Genomic DNA, 18,299 nt, shown 5'->3' with positions numbered 1-18,299 from the left:
AGCAGGAAAACAAATACTATGGAAGTCAATATGTACCGTCAACTGTGTTTTACCATCATTTATCAAAGTATCTTCCTTTGTGTTCAAGTGAATAAAGAAACTCATACAGGTTTAAAACAACATGAGGGTGAGTAAATCATGACAGGTTTTTTATTTTTTGGTGAACAAATGTAACCTTTAAAAATATATATAATTGGAGGTCCTTAGCAGTAAAGGTTAAAAACACTGGTGTAACCTTTAAAAATCACCCACTGACACCTGCATATATTGATAGGATGAAAGATCTGGCATTTACCACCACAGTGATGCTATCGAAACTCTCCATCGGGAACAGATAGAAACTCATATGACGCTAGTTCAGATTTTCCCAGGCTATGTCAGATGCTGAGTTTTTTCTTTCCATAAAACTGCAATTTCCTTAAGGAGCCTCAGTGCTTGCTACACAGTGAGCAGCTCATGACTCATCATGAAGCTCGTGCGTGTTTAGGAGAGCAGGGAATAATAAATTTTTTCCATGACAGCCTCGAGCTGATACAGACAAGAGCTGTGTGATGCATATTTGTTTCATCCCAACTCTCTTCCCCATAGTATTACAAAGAAACAGATAAATCAGATTCCTGTTTAAGTGTGTATATTGGAGTTCAGCAAAAATTCATCAGAGCCAAATACACTAGTAAATGATGCCACGCGACAACTTTGTTGTTAGAGTTTCTCAAACAAATATATGTTGAGATGGAATGTGACAGTTTGGTGCCTCTGGCTGGGCCCCGCTCACACTTCCTGGTTCAGCTGGTTTGATCAGCAGCCACCCACACAGGAACAGTGAATGAAAGATGAATTTTTGTTGTCAGAAAATATGTCATGGGAATGAAATCCAAACTATTATTAGAAAAACACAGAAATGCTTGGAATTTACTATAGTAGTAAGCCAGATATGTCAACGATTTGGAGAAAATTTGGAGAAAAAAGGTCTAAGAATCCCAAACGGTCTTATACAATCAATCATCATTAAACACAGACAGGTTACATCAAAGCCAGCGGTTGTAATTTCATTTGTTAAAACTGAATACTTTGAAGCAATCTGCATGTCTAACAGCTCTGGCTTGTATCTGATATACAAACTCTCAGCAGGATTGGATTAGACTTCGGCTGCATACAGAGAGTGTTGCTCCTTTAATTTGATTAGATCATATCTCACACATTTGCAAACATGCAGGGGCTCAAAGCAAATACAAATGAATGAAACGCGACTCCCTGCTCAAACATACACTTTAAAACATACGTAGTTTTTAATTCATGGCTGGATAAATATTGGACAGAACACACCGTTGGGTTATAAACAAACACACAGTTTGAGGGGTTGTTGTTACCTAACAATGACTTTAAACAACCCAGCTTATTAACCCAAAGGTGTGTTTTATCCAGTATTTACCCAGCAGGAGTATACCAGTATACCAGTTGTCCTTCTTTGCACTTAATAAACATTATATGATTTTTTTTATGCAAAAAGGTAAAATTATAATAAATAGAGCACTGAAATGATTTAAATCCATTAAAATAATTTTTTATATAGTATTTGTTGTGTAAGTATACGTATTGTAGTAGTAATAGTATAAGTATTTGATTATTAGGTTGAAGGTTTTTAATTTGTCACATACATATTGCATACATGCAATTTAATGGAGTGAGATGTACACTGTAAAAAGTAAAAGTTGGATCAACTTAAAAAAAATACTTCAATTGGTAATGCCTACAAATTAGAAGTTCTTTCAAATTACATTGTTTTAAAATTATCAATTTAAGTGAAAAATTTGAGTTTAAATACTTTTAGTAAAAGTAATTTTAAAACGTTTTTTTTCACCTTAAAAAGTTAAAAACGTTGTTTTGTTGCTCATATTAACGTTTAATGTCATTATTCAAATTAAATTTGTGTGCAAAACAATTCTTTTACACATCTACAGTTTGTTAATTTGCTTATAAAATATGATTATATCAGAACCCTAAGAATAAAATTAGAACAAATCAGTGGTTTTATGTATTATATGCAATTCGGTATTAAATATTACACAAAAAACAAGCCGTTGCACTGTAAAAAGTGTTTTAAGTTAGCTTAACTTAAAAATTACTTCAATTGTTTTTTTATTATTAAAATGTCACACTTTAAATGATTTTAAAGTGTTTAGGTGTTACCAACTGAAGTAATTTTTCAAAAGTTTTTTACCTCAAATGTTTCACATAAATTGAGAAAATGTAAGTAAAAAAAATAATAAGTATGAAGTAAATTTTTAAAGTAAATCCAACTTCCACTTTTTACAGTGGACTGTAAAAAAATATATTCAGCATTTTTGTCAAATCAATACATATTTTTGTGTTACTTTAACTTATAAATTCAAGTTGATTTTTTTTATTACATTTTTTAAGTTATGTCAACTTTTTTAAGCCAAAACTTAAAATAGTAGGTTAAACTGACTTGCAAAACCAAGTTGTTTTAACTTCGTGCTGCATTTTTTTTACAGTGTGTGGGATAAATTATATTAAAATGTTTATATCTGACCTAACAATGAGTTGAAACAACCCAAAATTTTGGGATAAAACCAAAATATCTGTTTGAACTTGAATTTTTAAGTTTAATCAATTAAAGATTTACAAGTCATTTCAACTATCTTGACAAGTGATGAGTTGCTGTAACTTATTAAATCAAGTTCAATTTGCTTGAGTTTTGTCAACAACTTACAGCAACACATCACTAGTCAATACAGTTGAAATTACTTGCAAATACAAGTTGATTAAACTTAAAGATTTAAGTGGAAAAAGTTTTTTTTTACAGTGTAGATTTAAATACAACACAATGGGTTCATCCCTTTTGTTGGATTGCTGGGTATATACTTTATATAATATTTTAGCTCATTTTAACTGATTCTCATGTAATTCTGCATTCACATTAAAATTTAGATTAAATAAGAACTAATTTGAACAAACTGGTTCAGAATAAAAAATATACACATTGCTTTTGAAATACTCATTTCTTTAAAAACACAGCACAAAAACAAATAAACACAAGCTTTCAGCCATCTTAACTGCATTAATTATTTTGGGTGCAAACAGCAATACCCTCTATTCAAAGGATGTCCATGTCCAGACATGTTTGTAGTGCCACACCACCAGGCTCCATTCAGCCCTTAATACTCTTTCATCATGTGGTCAAGCATTCAAATCAATGCCATTTGTCCGCTATTAGGTGTGAAAAACTACACGTCCCCCTTTGTCATTTAGGATTTATTTAGTGAAGGCATCTCAGGCAGAAGGTGTGAATTTCATTGCTCGGCCCCTCCCCACACACCTCACAGTATCTCCTCCCACTGACACACTCCCTGTGTTATTCACTCCTCTCATGCGTCTGCTGGATCAGTATCAGTCTCGCCGCTCTCATACACACACGCGCTCGCTCCACACAGATTGGATTACACTGAGGATCGATCTTGCAGTCAGACACACTACTTCATCAAGAAGACACGCACACTTTCCCAGGATCAACATGGGGAGTAGTATGTCATGTGTCCCCCAGCACAACTTTAGGTTTTCCAGCAAGAGTTTTATACGCAGGAACAGGTAAGAAAAACTACTTTATATAGAGATATAGAGGCTTTGCACCAGCTAGCTTAAGTATATTGTAATTAATGATGTATTGTTATTATTGATATTTCACAGACAAATGTGAGTTTGCTGTCATGAGTATACATTGTAAATCTAATTTATATTTCTACAATAAAATGTAGGTATTTAGCATATGTTTTTATACTTAAACAAATGAAAAGTAATGAAGTGATTCATCTAAAGGAGGCAATACAATATAAAATTAAGGAGTATAGGGTTTTTAATATATAAAGTATTTAATATTACTGTCAAATATGCATTTTAGCTGTTTTGAATATTGTGGGATGCGGTTGCTCACTGTAAAAATGATATCAAATCAACATATATTTTTATGTTACTTTAACTTAACAAATTAAGTTAAACAATTTCAACTTGTTTTTATAAGTTATGTCAACTTGTCACAAGTCAAAACTTGCAAAATCAAGTTGTTTTAACAGTGTATGATCATAATATACTACTATATTTCTACATACAGTATAAATATAGTGATCACACACATCAGATAAACACGATAAACAGGAGCTTAATTCAGTGGTGTAGTGACGCTGTCTGTAAATCTCATTAGCTCAGTGTCAGTATCTCAGTTCCCAGGCTTTACTGATACACTCATCTGCTAAAGTGTAATGAAGTTAAACCACATCTATTTCCAGTGTAGCCTTTAAGGGAGGGAAGAGCTCTCATGTTTCTTGGGATTTTGAGAGAATTGTGTTTATCCTACAGAAAGTAATGCTATTGTGATTAAACTGCAACTAAACTCATTGTAGTTTGCTGTTACTCTTCTATTTGTCAGTAAAACCTGCAGTTGGCCTATTTTAAAACAGCTTGTGTCTCTTCTCTCATGGGTCTGGTTTGCATACGCTCTGAAAGCAAGTTATTGGGTTTAGTTTTAGTGTTCAGAGTCCCAGATCATAAAAAAAGGCTTTGTGTTTTTACAGCCATTAGATCAGATCAGAGTTCATCCTAACGGGCCCCGGCCCTTTTAAAAGCCCTATCAGATTTGAAATAAATCCAACCATTAGTGGCGTTTTTAATGAAAACTGAGGAAAATATTTGGCACTGCAACATGGCCTGCTTTCTCACATGCATCCAAACGTGCACTTTCATACTTTCATCTATTTTACGAGCATGTTCTGTGTGCCTACAACCTGAATGAATTCTCCGGATGCCAAACATGTTCATCACCGAGCCCTAGTAAATCACCGATACTTCCCATCATTGTCTGCATGAATGCGCCCAGTGTTGTTATGCTAATCGCATTCAAAGCAGAGACAGATTTAACAAAGAGAGAAGAAAAACGTGAAGCTGTCTTCCAAGCTGACGCTGACTTCCTTCGCTTATCGCTGTGCAGGAAGATCTTCATTATATAGATCTGACACTAATGATTATAAATGAGGGTCACGGGTAACAAAAGACATTTCATGAGCTGAGCATTGTGGTTTGTAACATAAGCTTTATTGTTCCTGCCCTTTAAATGCTGCACAGACAGATGTAAAACTGATATGTTGTGCCAGCTAAGGGGCAACTGAGAAAGAATGGACTTGTAATGGTGATGTAATCTATTGTGTGAGACACTAGTTAGCTGAATCTTCTCAGACAGCTTGACTCAGGTCAGAGTAATTAACGGATCATTCTGAGTCAAGATAACCCTGATGTGGGGTCACTTTTTGCTTTTTTATGCCGTAACCTCAACAAGCTTTGAGTGTTTGACTAATAAGCATGGTCTCTGTTTTCCGAGCAGCAGCCGTTTGTTCCGGAAAAAGTATCCGCAGGAAGGGCAGGAGAAGTCTAACAGCATCATCAACATTCTCTGCACCGTCACCCCTAGGAAGGTGAGGAATTTTTCACGTATAATAAGGAGCATGTGGAAGAGTGAAGCTCTTACAGGAATTTAACATTTAACACTGTGTTGATACAGGAAATGTCACCCAAGGATCTACAAACTATTGAGAATATCAAATGGGACCCTCCCTTCCACTACGATCCCATCAGCGGATGGAAAAAGAGCAGCATCAACGTCAAAAACTACGGCAGAATGATTCACAGCTCCAAAGTCCGCTTTCGTTTCCTGCACTGCCAGGTAGGAATGAAATCATACTTGACATACTTAACATACACTGATCACACCAAAAAGTATTTGGATACTTAATGCCACGGGTTAAAATAAATAGACAAACACAAATGGACTTTACAAGCTAAATATTTCATGAAAGCTTTACATGATGATAATTATACACCGTAAAAAATATGGTGTGGGTATGGCCTAGGCACTCCCTTTGAACTTGACAAGAACTGACTAAAGGGATAGTTCGCACAAAAATGAAAATGTTGAAATATTTGAAAATGAAAAATTTGAAAAAGCAGGAGCACCATTTTATCCCATAAAATACTATGGAAGTCAATGGTGCTCCAAAACTGTTTGGTTACCAACATTGCTTAAAATATTTTCCTTTATGTTCAGCAGAACAAAGAAATGTATACAGATTTGGAACAACTTGGGGATAAAATAAAAGTTAATAATGACAGACTTTCATTTTTGGGTGAACTATAACTTTAAATGTCCACTAAAATGTCCTTGTTACTGGAAAATGGCTTGGAAAGTTGTAAGAAAAAGTTATTTTTATCATAATATATCCGCAGATGCCACCTGGTCAAATGTTTGTTTTTAATGCATATGGACATTTTAAAATATGAGTGAGGTGTCTTATTTGGGGCACTGCATATCCCAATCAAACTTTTTAGCCAACAAATATTTTGAATAATTATTCCTGCACTTTCAGGAAAAATTCACTTTTGTACCTAAAAGGAATATATTGGTACCTTATAGGTACAGCAAACGTACATATCCTTACCACAGTGGTACATATTAGGACCCTTTTTAAAAGGTCCTCTGCCATTGACAACTTTTGTACATTTTTTCTGACAGTGTACACTGCAAAAAAATTATTTTCAAGAAAAAAATTCTTAGTATTTTTGTCTTTTTTGTTAAATTAAGATGCTTTTTCTTGATGAGCAAAACGACCCAAGAAAATAAGTCTAGTTTTTAGACCAAAAATATAAAATTTAAGTGATTTTGTGCATAAAACAAGCAAAAAAATCTGCCAATGGGGTAAGCAAAAAAATCTTCAACATTTTTCTAAATTCAAGAATTTTTTTTCTTGTTTTATGCACAAAATCACAAAATTTGATATTTTTGGTCTAAAAACTAGACTTATTTTCTTAAGGCATTTTGCTCCTCAAGAAAACGCATCTTAATGTAAGAATTTTTAGATATTTTTACTGAAAACAAGACAAAAATACTAAGAAACCTTTTTCTTGAAAATAATTTTTTTCTGTCAGATCTATCAATAAGCGGCTATTTTATGACATGATTAAGACGACCTAAGCAGCTGTGATGGCCATTACTCATCATATATGAGCTAACACACAGAAAACAGGTGAATGTTACAGGATGTTGTACGCTGCTTGAATGAAGCTCTGTTAGAATGACGTACGTTTATTTGCTGATTAATTGTTGCGGTTCAGTTTGGGGAGTACAGAGCGTGTCAGGGCACGCTGAGATGGGTGCTGTTGAAATGGCTCAGAGACAGAGAGAGATTACCTGGGGCAGAAGTGTTCTGATCAAACCACAGATAGATCGCACACACAGTCTCTGAAGCGTGGGAATCGCATTCAGTTTGTTACTATGAGGTCATAGCCGGGAACGAAATAAGTGCGAATGTGAAGCAACGAAAGCGAAAAACCCCTATAAATAAGGAAAAATCAGATGAGGGTGGGGTTAAGGAGAACAAACTGTACGAGAAAAGTTACCTAACCGTATTTTTGTTGCATGTCCTGTAACTTGTGGTAAAGCAGAGTCCTGGATCAAAGAAAGGAAATGAGCTGGCCGAAATAAATCAATGTCAGTGGTTTTACACTAAGCCAAGAGATGTTAGAGCAAACACGCAGTGCTCAGAAATATTGACATGAGACAATGCTTACACAATTGCATTCAGCAACTGTTACAGGAGACTATTCACCAAATATGCATAAAAATCTTCCTATTGCATTTACGCATTTAGCAAACACATTTATCCAGAGCGACAAAGATATTATATGACCTGTACTACTAAAGAATAAAGTAATGCAAAGATATTTTTTTAAACACAGACTAAGGGAAAGAGTTTACCAGAGATAATCTGTTAATCCGTCGGTGTTATTCAAGTTTATAAGGAGGAAGATTAACACAGGATCATCTATGATTGTGTTGGTACTGAAGTAAAGGAATGTGTCTCTTTTCTCAGGATGTGCATAACTGCTATCTGGACCTGTTTCAAACACACCTCCATTTCGTCTCCAACAACACAACTGGACTCACATACCAGGTAAAAGATACTTTGCATAACATCTATTCATTCACAATAAACACCACGAACAATGCATACCTCAGGTCAAAACATAAACGACCTCCAAATATGTCAATGCTTGTATCATTGCCTTGGGCAAGAGCCAACACTGAGAGGCTTTTGAGTCATAGAAGCGGAAATGATTTTGGGCCTTTATGGTTATGATATAATAAACGTATGCTAAAAATGGCACACTACAGTATTACGTTAAATCTGTCTCTTTCTGATGTGGTGATTATATAATGCTTATATTTGTGCGTCAATGGGAGGTGACAATGGGAGTCAATGTACATTATTGCTGATGGAGGGTTGTGCAATGCTGTTTAAGTAACAATCGCTATCAATAGCAGAAGTGCAAAGTCTAAAACTCATTATTTATTTAGATATTAAAATTTAACAGTCAAATAAAAATGCAAACTACATATTTTTAAACAAACTGTTATTTGTTTTTGGGAATACAGGGGACACTTCCACTTAAAGAGCTCACTATTTGCAAACTGCAGGACAGAAACAGCTTTGGTGATCCGCAGGAATTTGCATTCCAGATAAACGGTGAGTGTGCTTGATAATTTACCGGTGTACAGGCACAGAAAACAAGGAACGAAACACAAGATAAAGAGATAAAGTGAATTTGTTTGTGGAGATACAGTTATGTGCATATATGTGACCTGTTAAATCCAGGCTAAAGTCTCATAAAAAAGGAAACCAAGGCGATTTCAAACCACGGTCTTTGGAAAAATCCAATTTTATGGAGAAAACACTCAGCAATGGTGTTGAATGATAAATGTCCACATGGTTTGCCTTAAAGCATATTAAAAACACCACATAGACATATAAAAACAATAAAAACTAGATTTTCACCACAGGGGACTTTATATGTAGGATGATTTTATAAACAGTAATCACAAAAAAGTTGGTTTTCCATAGGCAGGATCAAATATTTGATCAGTTGAAAGTTTATTTTTCAAATTATTTTGTTTCTTTAAAGGAGACATATCATGAAAATCTGTCTTTTTCCATGTTTTAGTGCTACTGGGTCCCCAGTGCTTATATCAACCTAGAAAATGTGAAAAAGATCAACTTAGTTACTTAGTAACTTAGTTTTCTGCAAGCATATGAAAAAACGAAATTTGTGAAATTTGGCACCCCCTGTGATGTCAGAAGGGGATAATACCGCCGCTTAATCTGCACTATCCAACCACAGCACTGCCATTTAGTGCAGAGATCAGCTCATTTGCATTTTAAAAGACACACCGGCACATTTTTGCTCACACCTACACCTAAGTGTCAATTTTAACATGATATTATAAATTATCTATACGATATTTTGTGCTAAAACTTCACATATGCACTCTGGGGACACCAAAGATTTATTTAACATCTTAAAAAAGCCTTGTGAAATGTCCCCTTTAAAAACCGTATATATTCAGGAAATTGAATCATTGTTTATTCCTACTCTTGTTGCTCTAAATGACTTTGCGGGTAGGATTTTTGACTCTTTACCAACAAACAAACAAACGTTGGGTGACACATGCATCGTAAAGTTATCCAAACCACTTCCTATGTTCGGACATTCCAGACGTTCAAAAGCACTGAGGCCAAACCAAGGCTAACTCGAGCCTCCTCCATTTGCCGCAAGTCAAAGGAGGGTGAAATTGTCTTTAGAGCCCACTCTTGTTAGATGACAGGTGCGCTTGAAGTCACTCATCTGGAGAAATACGAGGGTCCTTTCCCTTTTCGTTTATGTCACAGTTAAACTACCACACATTCCAGAGCAGTGGACCTTAACACGTCAAGTTTACTTTTAAAATCTTTATGAGAAATACGACATGTTTACTTTACTGGTTTGTCATAATGAGCAATCCACAAAACGTTTTCCCAAAATGTATAAAGCTCATGAGTCTATGGCTGTGATTAAATTAAAAGGAATCCAAGCTGAACCATTTCTGATGTTAAATCCCATGAATCCTCTTATTCGGCACTGTTTTAGATCAAATCCGATTTTACAGCGATATCCTTCACCTCATAAACCTCTTTAGGATTGATGCGGGTTAAAGAGATGACATCAAAGAAGTGATAAGACCTCACATCTATGCATTCTGAGATAAATGACCAAACCTTACACACACGCACAAATGCCTAAAAACACATCTTACAGGAACTGACTCTTCAGGGCAGGTCTAAGTAGCTGATATCTCTACTGATAAAAGTCAAAATGCGGGCCTGATAAAAGGGAGATTCCAGATTTGATGCATTCTTTCAGAATAGCTTATCTCACACAACCGCATGGCATGCTGTAATGTGAAAAGCCCTTTCTGTCAAGGGTCACAAATGCCACAAGATCCTAAATGACATTTTGACGTAAAACAGACTTGAGGCTAACAGTGCAATGTTTGATACAACAGCACAAAATATTCAGCAACCTGTTAACCGCACATAACAAGATCCAGATGGTCACTGGTCATGTGCTCATCTGACCTAACCTCTAACCCATGTCTTTGACCTTTGCAGGGGTCAGCTTAAATCCTATCATCGTCTACTGCTCAACAGAGGAGGAGATGAACAACTGGTTCGGCCTTTTGAAAGAACAAATTGAGGAGAATGGAGGCAATGCAATCGTAGAAGAGAGATACACTAGAATCAAGGTAATAAATTTGCTTAATCTGCATGACCTGTATTTACAGTCCTGTAATCAAATTAAACATGTTATAAAAGAGCCGCTAGTCTGACTAATGTTGACTATTGTTCTCCAGTAAGATTTCATAAAAAGGTGTGGTTTCTTTTGTGGTCACCTAAGTTGGATTTTAAAAGGCATGTGTTATGACTCACGGCACTGTTGCAGTATATGAGGTCAATGAGTGAAACATCTACATCCCTTAATTACTCAAAAACATGCAATCGAGCAAGCAATAGACTTCTCTGAAATCCGGATCTGCTCCTTTATTTCTCCCATTTTGTCACAGGACAAATTATGTTAATTTTGAACTTAAATTTAGTATGGCTTCTTTTAAAGGTGCAGTGTTCGGAGGAGACCACCATAGGAAAGGAGGAGTTGAGGAACTCCATCAGTAAGGAGCCCATCTACGAATGGGAAGGCTCTCAACGTGAAAGTCTGGGACCTATCACATACGTCACTAAAGTAAAACTCCAGCACATGCCGTGTCAGGTAAGACCTGCACCAGTAATGAAAAGTTACCTGTTTTTTTAAAGGGTCAAATGATGGCCCTTTCATTGGTTTTGGTGGAGCTTCAATGTTTTGAATCTCTTAATTACTTTAAAGACCTATATTTAAATAGCCTTTTATATATCTTTATGTCATTATGGGCCTTTTATTCTAATTATACTTCAATGCTTTCTTGAACGGTGCGAAGCTCAGTTTACATTCAGGGTCACAAAACTCTGGGCTGGTCACTTTCAAAACCACTCATTAGTCAAAGTCGGCTTGGTTTCGAGAGGTCTCCTTGAACTGACAAAGCACGGCAGTGTAGACTACAGGAGCGTGATGTAATCAAATATCTGAACCTTTTCCCAGAGAGCGAGAGGGAGGAGGGGCGAGCAAAATGATAGTTCTCCTTAAGATGACTGTGAAAAGTATCAGCTAGTGAACGGGGTGTGTAAACCAGTTGCCTTCTTCAAGCACTAACTTGACTCACCCAACAGCTGTCCTTAAACACACCCTGAGTCAAAGCGAGAAATATAGGAAATCACAGCTTTTGACAATGGCTTGCAAAACGACGAGATTTCTTATGTCAATCAGAAATGTTGTTAACGTAATGCATTAATTAACATAAACAAAAAATTAGCAATATAGTTTCTTTAGTATTTATTTATCTTTGTTAAAGGCGGGGTGCATGATTTTTGAAAAACACTTTGGAAAAGGGAGTCGGGCTGTATGTGTGGGGCGGGTCTATCAAAAGAAGGTCCAGATTCTATTGGGGTAGGGGTGTGTTTGATTAGGTGATTTCAAATGTCAACACTGGCTTTCAGAGATCATGCACCCCACCTTTAAAGTCCCTGTAAATGCAGATATTAAATGTGTTTGGAGTTTGTGACACCACAGATACATGTGTTTTTAACCACCCAACCAAATATGAATGATGAAAAAACACCAAGTAATTAAAATAAGGTCTAAAAATCGTGGAAAAATAGGCACAGCTCTCAAGCAATGGGGGCGTGTCCCCTGTCTGCGCTAAACCATGCCCACTTGTGTGAAAGCTGCCGTACCTCTCTACTTTCAAAAGCAGCTGCAACCTGAATGGATGCTTCCAATTGTTTTAGGGACGCGGCCATGCACGGTGGCTCAAGTGCGTCATCGAGCCCCCATTTTAACCCTGCCCGAATAATCCTAAACTCAGAAGTGGTGAAAAACTGTAACTCTGCAATTCAGTACTACAAAGTAGCAATACACTGCAAAACATGACTTTCTTACTTGGTATTTTTTTTTTAAATTTGTTTCTAAACACATCATAAATGCATGTACACTGAAAAAAAAAATACTATTTTTGTCTTGTTTTCCGTACAAATATCTAAAACTTCTTAAATCAAGATGTATTTTCTTGATGAGCAAAATGACCTAAAAAAATAAGTCAAAATTTAAGAAAAAATATGCAATTTAAGTGACATTTTGGTTAAAACAAGGAAAAATATCTGCCAATGGGGTGAGAAAAATCTTGAAGTAAGTTAACTTTTTTCTTAAACACTTAATTAAAAAAAATGTTTATCACCCCATTGCCAGATATTTTTGCTTGTTTTAACCACAATTTCACTTAAATTGTATATTTTTTCTTAAATTTTGACTTATTTTTTTAGGTCATTTTGCTCATCAAGAAAATACATCTTGATTTAAGAAGTTTTAGATATTTGTACTGAAAACAAGACAAAAATAGTTTTTTTTTGCAGTGTACATGCATTTATGATGTGTTAAGAAACAATTTTCAAGATTCACTTTAAAGGGACTTTAAAGGAACAGTATGTAGGATTGTGGCCAAAACTGGTATTGCAATCACAAAACTTGTGGCTTAAACTGGTATTGCAATCACACAACTGGTGGCCAATACACAAAATGACAACATAAACATCAGTTGAGGGCTGCAAGTCCACTTTTTAAATGACAATATCCTGGCCAGACCATTGTTGTCAGTGATATAAGTATTTAAAATGAAAATGATTTCTTAATGTCTAGTGACATATCGGCCATTTTATGATTAATTGATATAAATTTCTTACATACTGTTCCTTTAATGTTTGTTGTTAATTGTTCATTCATGTTAGTTCATTGTGCTGAAATTAACATGAACAGATTTATAAATGCTATAGAAGTATTGTTCATTGTTAGTTATTGTTACGTAATATATATTCATTAATGTTAACACGTTCGCTCATATTTTTGCTCACAGGAGCAGTATGACCGGTTGCTGGTGATGTACCCTAACTATCTGATCATTTTATCAGAGGAAAGTGATGGCCTCTTCTACAAGGTAAATAAAACCTAAATCCCGCCTCAAAGGTTTTCCAGATAAACCAGCAAAAGCATTCTGCAAACCTAGTTCGAAAATAATCTTAAATGTTTTTACAGGGAAAACTTCCTCTTAACATGATAACAGTAACAACACCCTGCCAAGACATCAAGCCTAACACGTTTATGATTGAAGGTAAGTTTACAATCCTACAAATCAGTTTTTTATAACAGGATGTTACTATACTTGGAAAGATCTTATATGTGCCATAAAATCAAGTTTGAATGTTTGGTATATTATTCATGCCGTTTCCTGTTTATGCACACATGCACGTTTTTAACCCTAATGCTTGTTGGTTTTGTTGTTAGGGAAACTGATTAATCCCATCGTCGTGTCCTGTCCCGTTAAGAGCGAGTTCAACGACTGGATCCGGTATTTAAAAAACGCTGACGTCCCCATCCTGAGCCCACCTCCCCCCGTCTATGACATAATTTACACTCCAACCCAGAAACAGGTGAGCACAACCGCATTAGAAACTGGAGGTGCAATGGTGTAAAATCTGCAAGGTCACATGTTAATACTGTGAGATATTCACTCTCACCTTGTTATTTTCAGGCCCCCGAGTTTGACAGGTGGAGCGGCAGCAGCCGAGAAGCCGCCGACCCGCATCCGCCAATCCGCTTGCCAGCTCAAGACAAGCGCAGATCCCGAGAGCTCCAGCTGCCCGCTAGTGATGACAACTCTGTTTCCCCCGGTTACACCGAGCCTCTTTGTGTAAGTGCCTGTCACAGTCTGGACCCATTAACATCAAGCTGTGAACATGAGATTTGCCCAGCTGCAACGTGCTATTATAAGGAAACTAGTTTTTTTAAGTGGATTGTGCTACTCTGTTTGATTGATATTCTGTAGACATTTGTTGTGAAATCTGGTGAGGTCGTGGTTATCCGCAGATTTACAAGCAGTTGTGTCACCACATTATTCATCAAAGTGACTCGAGTGTTTATTTTGGTGGAGCAGCACACGTGGTTGTGAACAAGATGGACCGTGTTGCATTTGAACGGTTAATAATTAACTTGTGTCTACACCATCTAAATGACTCTAGAGGATTAGTACCGAACACTGACTTTATAAACATCAAAACATTCTCAAAAATGATAAAAAAAAAACATATTTTCTTAAAATGCATCATTCATTGCATTCTTCAATTATTTAACCACCAAACTTAAAGGGACACTCCACTTCACGTAGTGCCCGAAAATAGTCCCCTGCTATTGAAAAATACTAAGGGGACTATTTTCGGCTGCTGTGTAATATCATTGCGCCTCCTGCAGCCATGTTACGGCAGAAAAGTCCTTGATTATTACGCCAAAATCAGAGTTCCTAGCCATTAGCCTAGAAAATCACAACTTTTAATTTTTAGGACACGATGTTACTTCAGAAGAGTTACGTTTTAAAAGGGAAAAACTCTTCGGTTATTTTTTAAAACGCGATGCTAATGGTCTAATCAGATTAAATGAATTGTGCTAAGCTATGCTAAAAGTGGTACCGCCAAACTCGGAGATCAACTGAATGGATTCCAAAATGGTAAAAATCTAATTTTTTACTCTAGGGGAGCTGAAAAATGAGCATATTTTTTAAAAAAGGGGAGTATTTATGTTATAAGAGTGCAGTCGTGGCCTAATGGTTAGAGAGTCGGAACCTGAAAGTTGCCGCTTCCCTCCCTCCATATTTATTTAACACGGACAGACCATGCTCACAGAAAACATGCACGGTCAAGTTCTTTCTGTATTTTGAAAATATTTGCAATTAAAATCATACCGTCTTCTGTGCTGTCTCTTCCAACAGTTTATATCAAGCCGGCCCACCTCCACAGACACACAATACTCTGCTCATCTGGGCATCCGGAGCAGCAGCTTCTCCCATGCCAGACCCACACCAGGCCACCGCCCGGTATCGTTCCATAACTCCTCCCCCTCACAGTCATCATACCTGTCCACAGAAGGGCCAATGTCACCGGTTTACAACACGCCCTACAGCAATGGCCCCGTTCAACGAGTCGAGAAAGCCCCACTAGTGAAGGTAATTTGATCTTTAACAGTTTTGGCTTTAAATAGGGTTTATAAGCGGTATGCAAATGACACCTCTGAAATTTGCATATTGTTCATTCATGGTTCAGGAGCAGACATGCATAACATATAAATGTCTTCCTTTGTTCAGTCAAACAGCTGGAGCACACCGCAGACATCTGGCAGACACCAGCTCTTAATTCCCCACCGGCACTCAGACTTGGTCACCAACCGAAAACCTCTCTCGCCCCTTTATGATGACCCCAGCACCCCTGGAATGTATCCTCTGGAGGAGAATCCTGCTCAGGCCTCGGTAAGTGGGTCAGGTTATCAGATCTGCTCTCTCAATTTACATCAGTGCCTTTGGTGACCAAACACACACCAAAACAAGGGTGCTGATTTGACGAGCTAACCATGGAAAGTCCCCACAGACTACATGGTTTATTGATTGCTCCAGATGCATAATGAAAAAGGTAGCTGAGCGAATAAACTTTGTAACAAATGCTGGGCTCAACTTCTACAAGTTTACACTTGCAGCCAAATAGATCAGGTTTAATTCACTAATTGCACATCTATATTTTCTTGTTAAACAGCATTCGTCTCGAAGCTCCATTGAGCAATCGTACCCCCCTCTCCTTCCTTCCTCATTCCGACTGCGCACTCCTCCCCTCGGGAGGAAAAACAGACAAAGCCCGGCCCAGGACCCTGAGGTGGCCAGCAGCCAGTGGTCGGAGGAACTTCGTGCCCAGGCTGTTTCAAGGTTAAAGATATTGCCTGCACCAAACCGACAGCCAGGACATAACCACATCTCTCAGGTAACCATAACTTTACTCAAAAATAACAAACCAGTGTAACTAAGATGGGCTGAACTGCTATTGCAAACAACATGCAGCATTGATCTACACTAAGAAACTAACTCCATGTTATGTTGTCTTTCACAGAGAGGTTTCTCAGGACACACAGTCATGGAGACGCAGCAGATGTCTTACAGTTACTCACTAGGTAAGAATTTTTAGCATGTTTAAGAGTTACGGCAGTACAATGGCACACAGATATACATGTTTCATTGACATAGATACAGAACAAGATATGCTAGACGTGCACCTAGTTTTGCAACAAGACCTACAGGTAGATCATAATCTATTTTAATAGACTAATCAACAAAATTATTATGTTGAATAGTTTGTTTAATGTCAATTTCTAATGCATCTCCGAAGGAAATAATAGACTGGAACGATTTCCCACGCTCTTGTGACAGAGCTAATAGGATGGTTTTAGGATGACCTTTGTCACCGCACGCACAAGTTTTTGTTGGGTGTGGAAGCTCAGGCACAGACATCAGAGACAGGCAGGATATGGCAATAGAAAGTGCATGTGAAGGGCCATGTGTATGTGAGTGTGTAACGCAGGCTGTTTTAAATGCCAGCACTGCAGGTGGCACATGAAGGAAAGACGAGTGAAAGGAAAGAATGACCGCTGTGAGTGATTTAAAGCTCACAAGTGCAAGATCCTGCGAGACATCAAAGACCTTCAAGTGCAAAACCAATACATTAGATCTCACATCTTAAATTAGGACATGAAGATAAGATGGCTCAGAAGGCTCAGTTTACCAACTATATCCTTGGCATTTTGATTTAAAACATGGATTTTAACACATTCAACCTCAACATTGGGTTTATAGTTCATAAGCAATCATTTTAAAGGTAATAAAAAAGAACAAAAGGACTAAATGAATTTCTCTTGATACTCACAGATGACAACGCTTACCTTCAGCCAGTAGAACCGGATGACCAGGAAATGGACTATGATAACATTTGGGAGTTTGAGCAGGATAATGGGATGATTCAGCCGCTGCCTGGAACTTCACCGCACCGGACACCGGCTTACTACGGAGCTCGAGGCCTGGGTGCTATGACAACACAGCAGAGATGGTCATAAAAGAGTACAATGGGTTCATGCCCGTCCGGACTTGCACACATAGCAGACTAATCAAAGCCACGCACAAACACAATGGGCATGCCTTTACCGGGATCCAGCATGCCCAAGTAAATGGCACATTCACAGCTTATTTACACGTGAATTATTCTGCACATACAATTTCATTTGTTTTGAGGTGATGGTTTAAGACTGCTGTACTAGATTTAATATTAATTCCTGCTGTATGCATTCATTCAGGTGATATTTGTGTAAATCTGAAAAAAATAGTTGTCCATTTTTTTCAAAAGGTAGCATTTGGGAGTTTTTGCATTTAGTGGATACGAGTCCTACTAACTTTTTGATATTGTAAGTACAGATTTTCAACCAAATGTAAATATATTGTTCTTTCTTATTTAAATGTATTTTAATTAAATTTAAGTTTATATATTTGCTGCCATTCTTATTATTGTTAATATTATTATTATTATTATTATATTTTAGTGCGATTTTTTTACAATATGTTAAATCAGAAAAAGACTTCTCTTTTTTCTGTAGTGGTTGATGCTGTTTCTAAACAGTGTCGAAACACAGCTGTAACTCTCCATCTGACATTTGTAAATATAAAAGTGTGGTTTATTTTTCATTTGGAGTGATTTTTCTATTTAATAAAATAAGTTCTGAAGACCCGTGCCATGTCATTTTGTGTAACTTTTTTACTATATTCTTTACAGTGGGGTTTTATTTAGTATAGACAAACAAATAGATTCAAATTATTGTCATATTAAGTTTAAAGTAAAAGAGTGTTGGGAACGGTGTGCACTGTG

At 36.8% G+C, this 18,299-nt stretch overlaps 1 protein-coding gene across 1 annotated transcript; it reads left to right on the top strand.

The window, feature by feature from the left end:
- The first annotated feature begins 3,405 nt into the window (after nt 1-3,405).
- On the top strand, nt 3,406-18,165 carry plekhn1 (pleckstrin homology domain containing, family N member 1). Its single transcript, XM_065285849.2, has 16 exons — nt 3,406-3,609; nt 5,393-5,483; nt 5,570-5,731; nt 7,935-8,015; nt 8,498-8,588; nt 10,548-10,681; nt 11,050-11,202; nt 13,433-13,513; nt 13,612-13,687; nt 13,861-14,006; nt 14,108-14,266; nt 15,338-15,571; nt 15,710-15,871; nt 16,152-16,373; nt 16,500-16,560; nt 17,312-18,165. Exons 1-16 carry the CDS (start codon nt 3,536-3,538, stop codon nt 17,494-17,496), a joined length of 2,112 nt encoding a protein of 703 aa, XP_065141921.1. The 5' UTR covers nt 3,406-3,535; the 3' UTR covers nt 17,497-18,165.
- Nucleotides 18,166-18,299: the final 134 nt, after the last annotated feature.

Source organism: Paramisgurnus dabryanus, chromosome 21, assembly GCF_030506205.2.
Source record: "Paramisgurnus dabryanus chromosome 21, PD_genome_1.1, whole genome shotgun sequence".
Lineage (NCBI taxonomy): Eukaryota > Metazoa > Chordata > Actinopteri > Cypriniformes > Cobitidae > Paramisgurnus > Paramisgurnus dabryanus.
The sequence above is the reverse complement of the archived record's forward strand: the minus strand, read 5'-3'. Positions and strand labels throughout refer to the sequence as shown.

Excerpts from the sequence above, each read along its gene's own strand:
- plekhn1 (XM_065285849.2), top strand. The coding sequence starts at position 3,536 with ATGGGGAGTAGTATGTCATGTGTCCCCCAGCACAACTTTAGGTTTTCC. Across the intron at positions 10,682-11,049 it reads AGAGATACACTAGAATCAAG|GTGCAGTGTTCGGAGGAGAC; the intron begins GTAATAAATTTG and ends CTTCTTTTAAAG. Across the intron at positions 13,514-13,611 it reads GTGATGGCCTCTTCTACAAG|GGAAAACTTCCTCTTAACAT; the intron begins GTAAATAAAACC and ends ATGTTTTTACAG.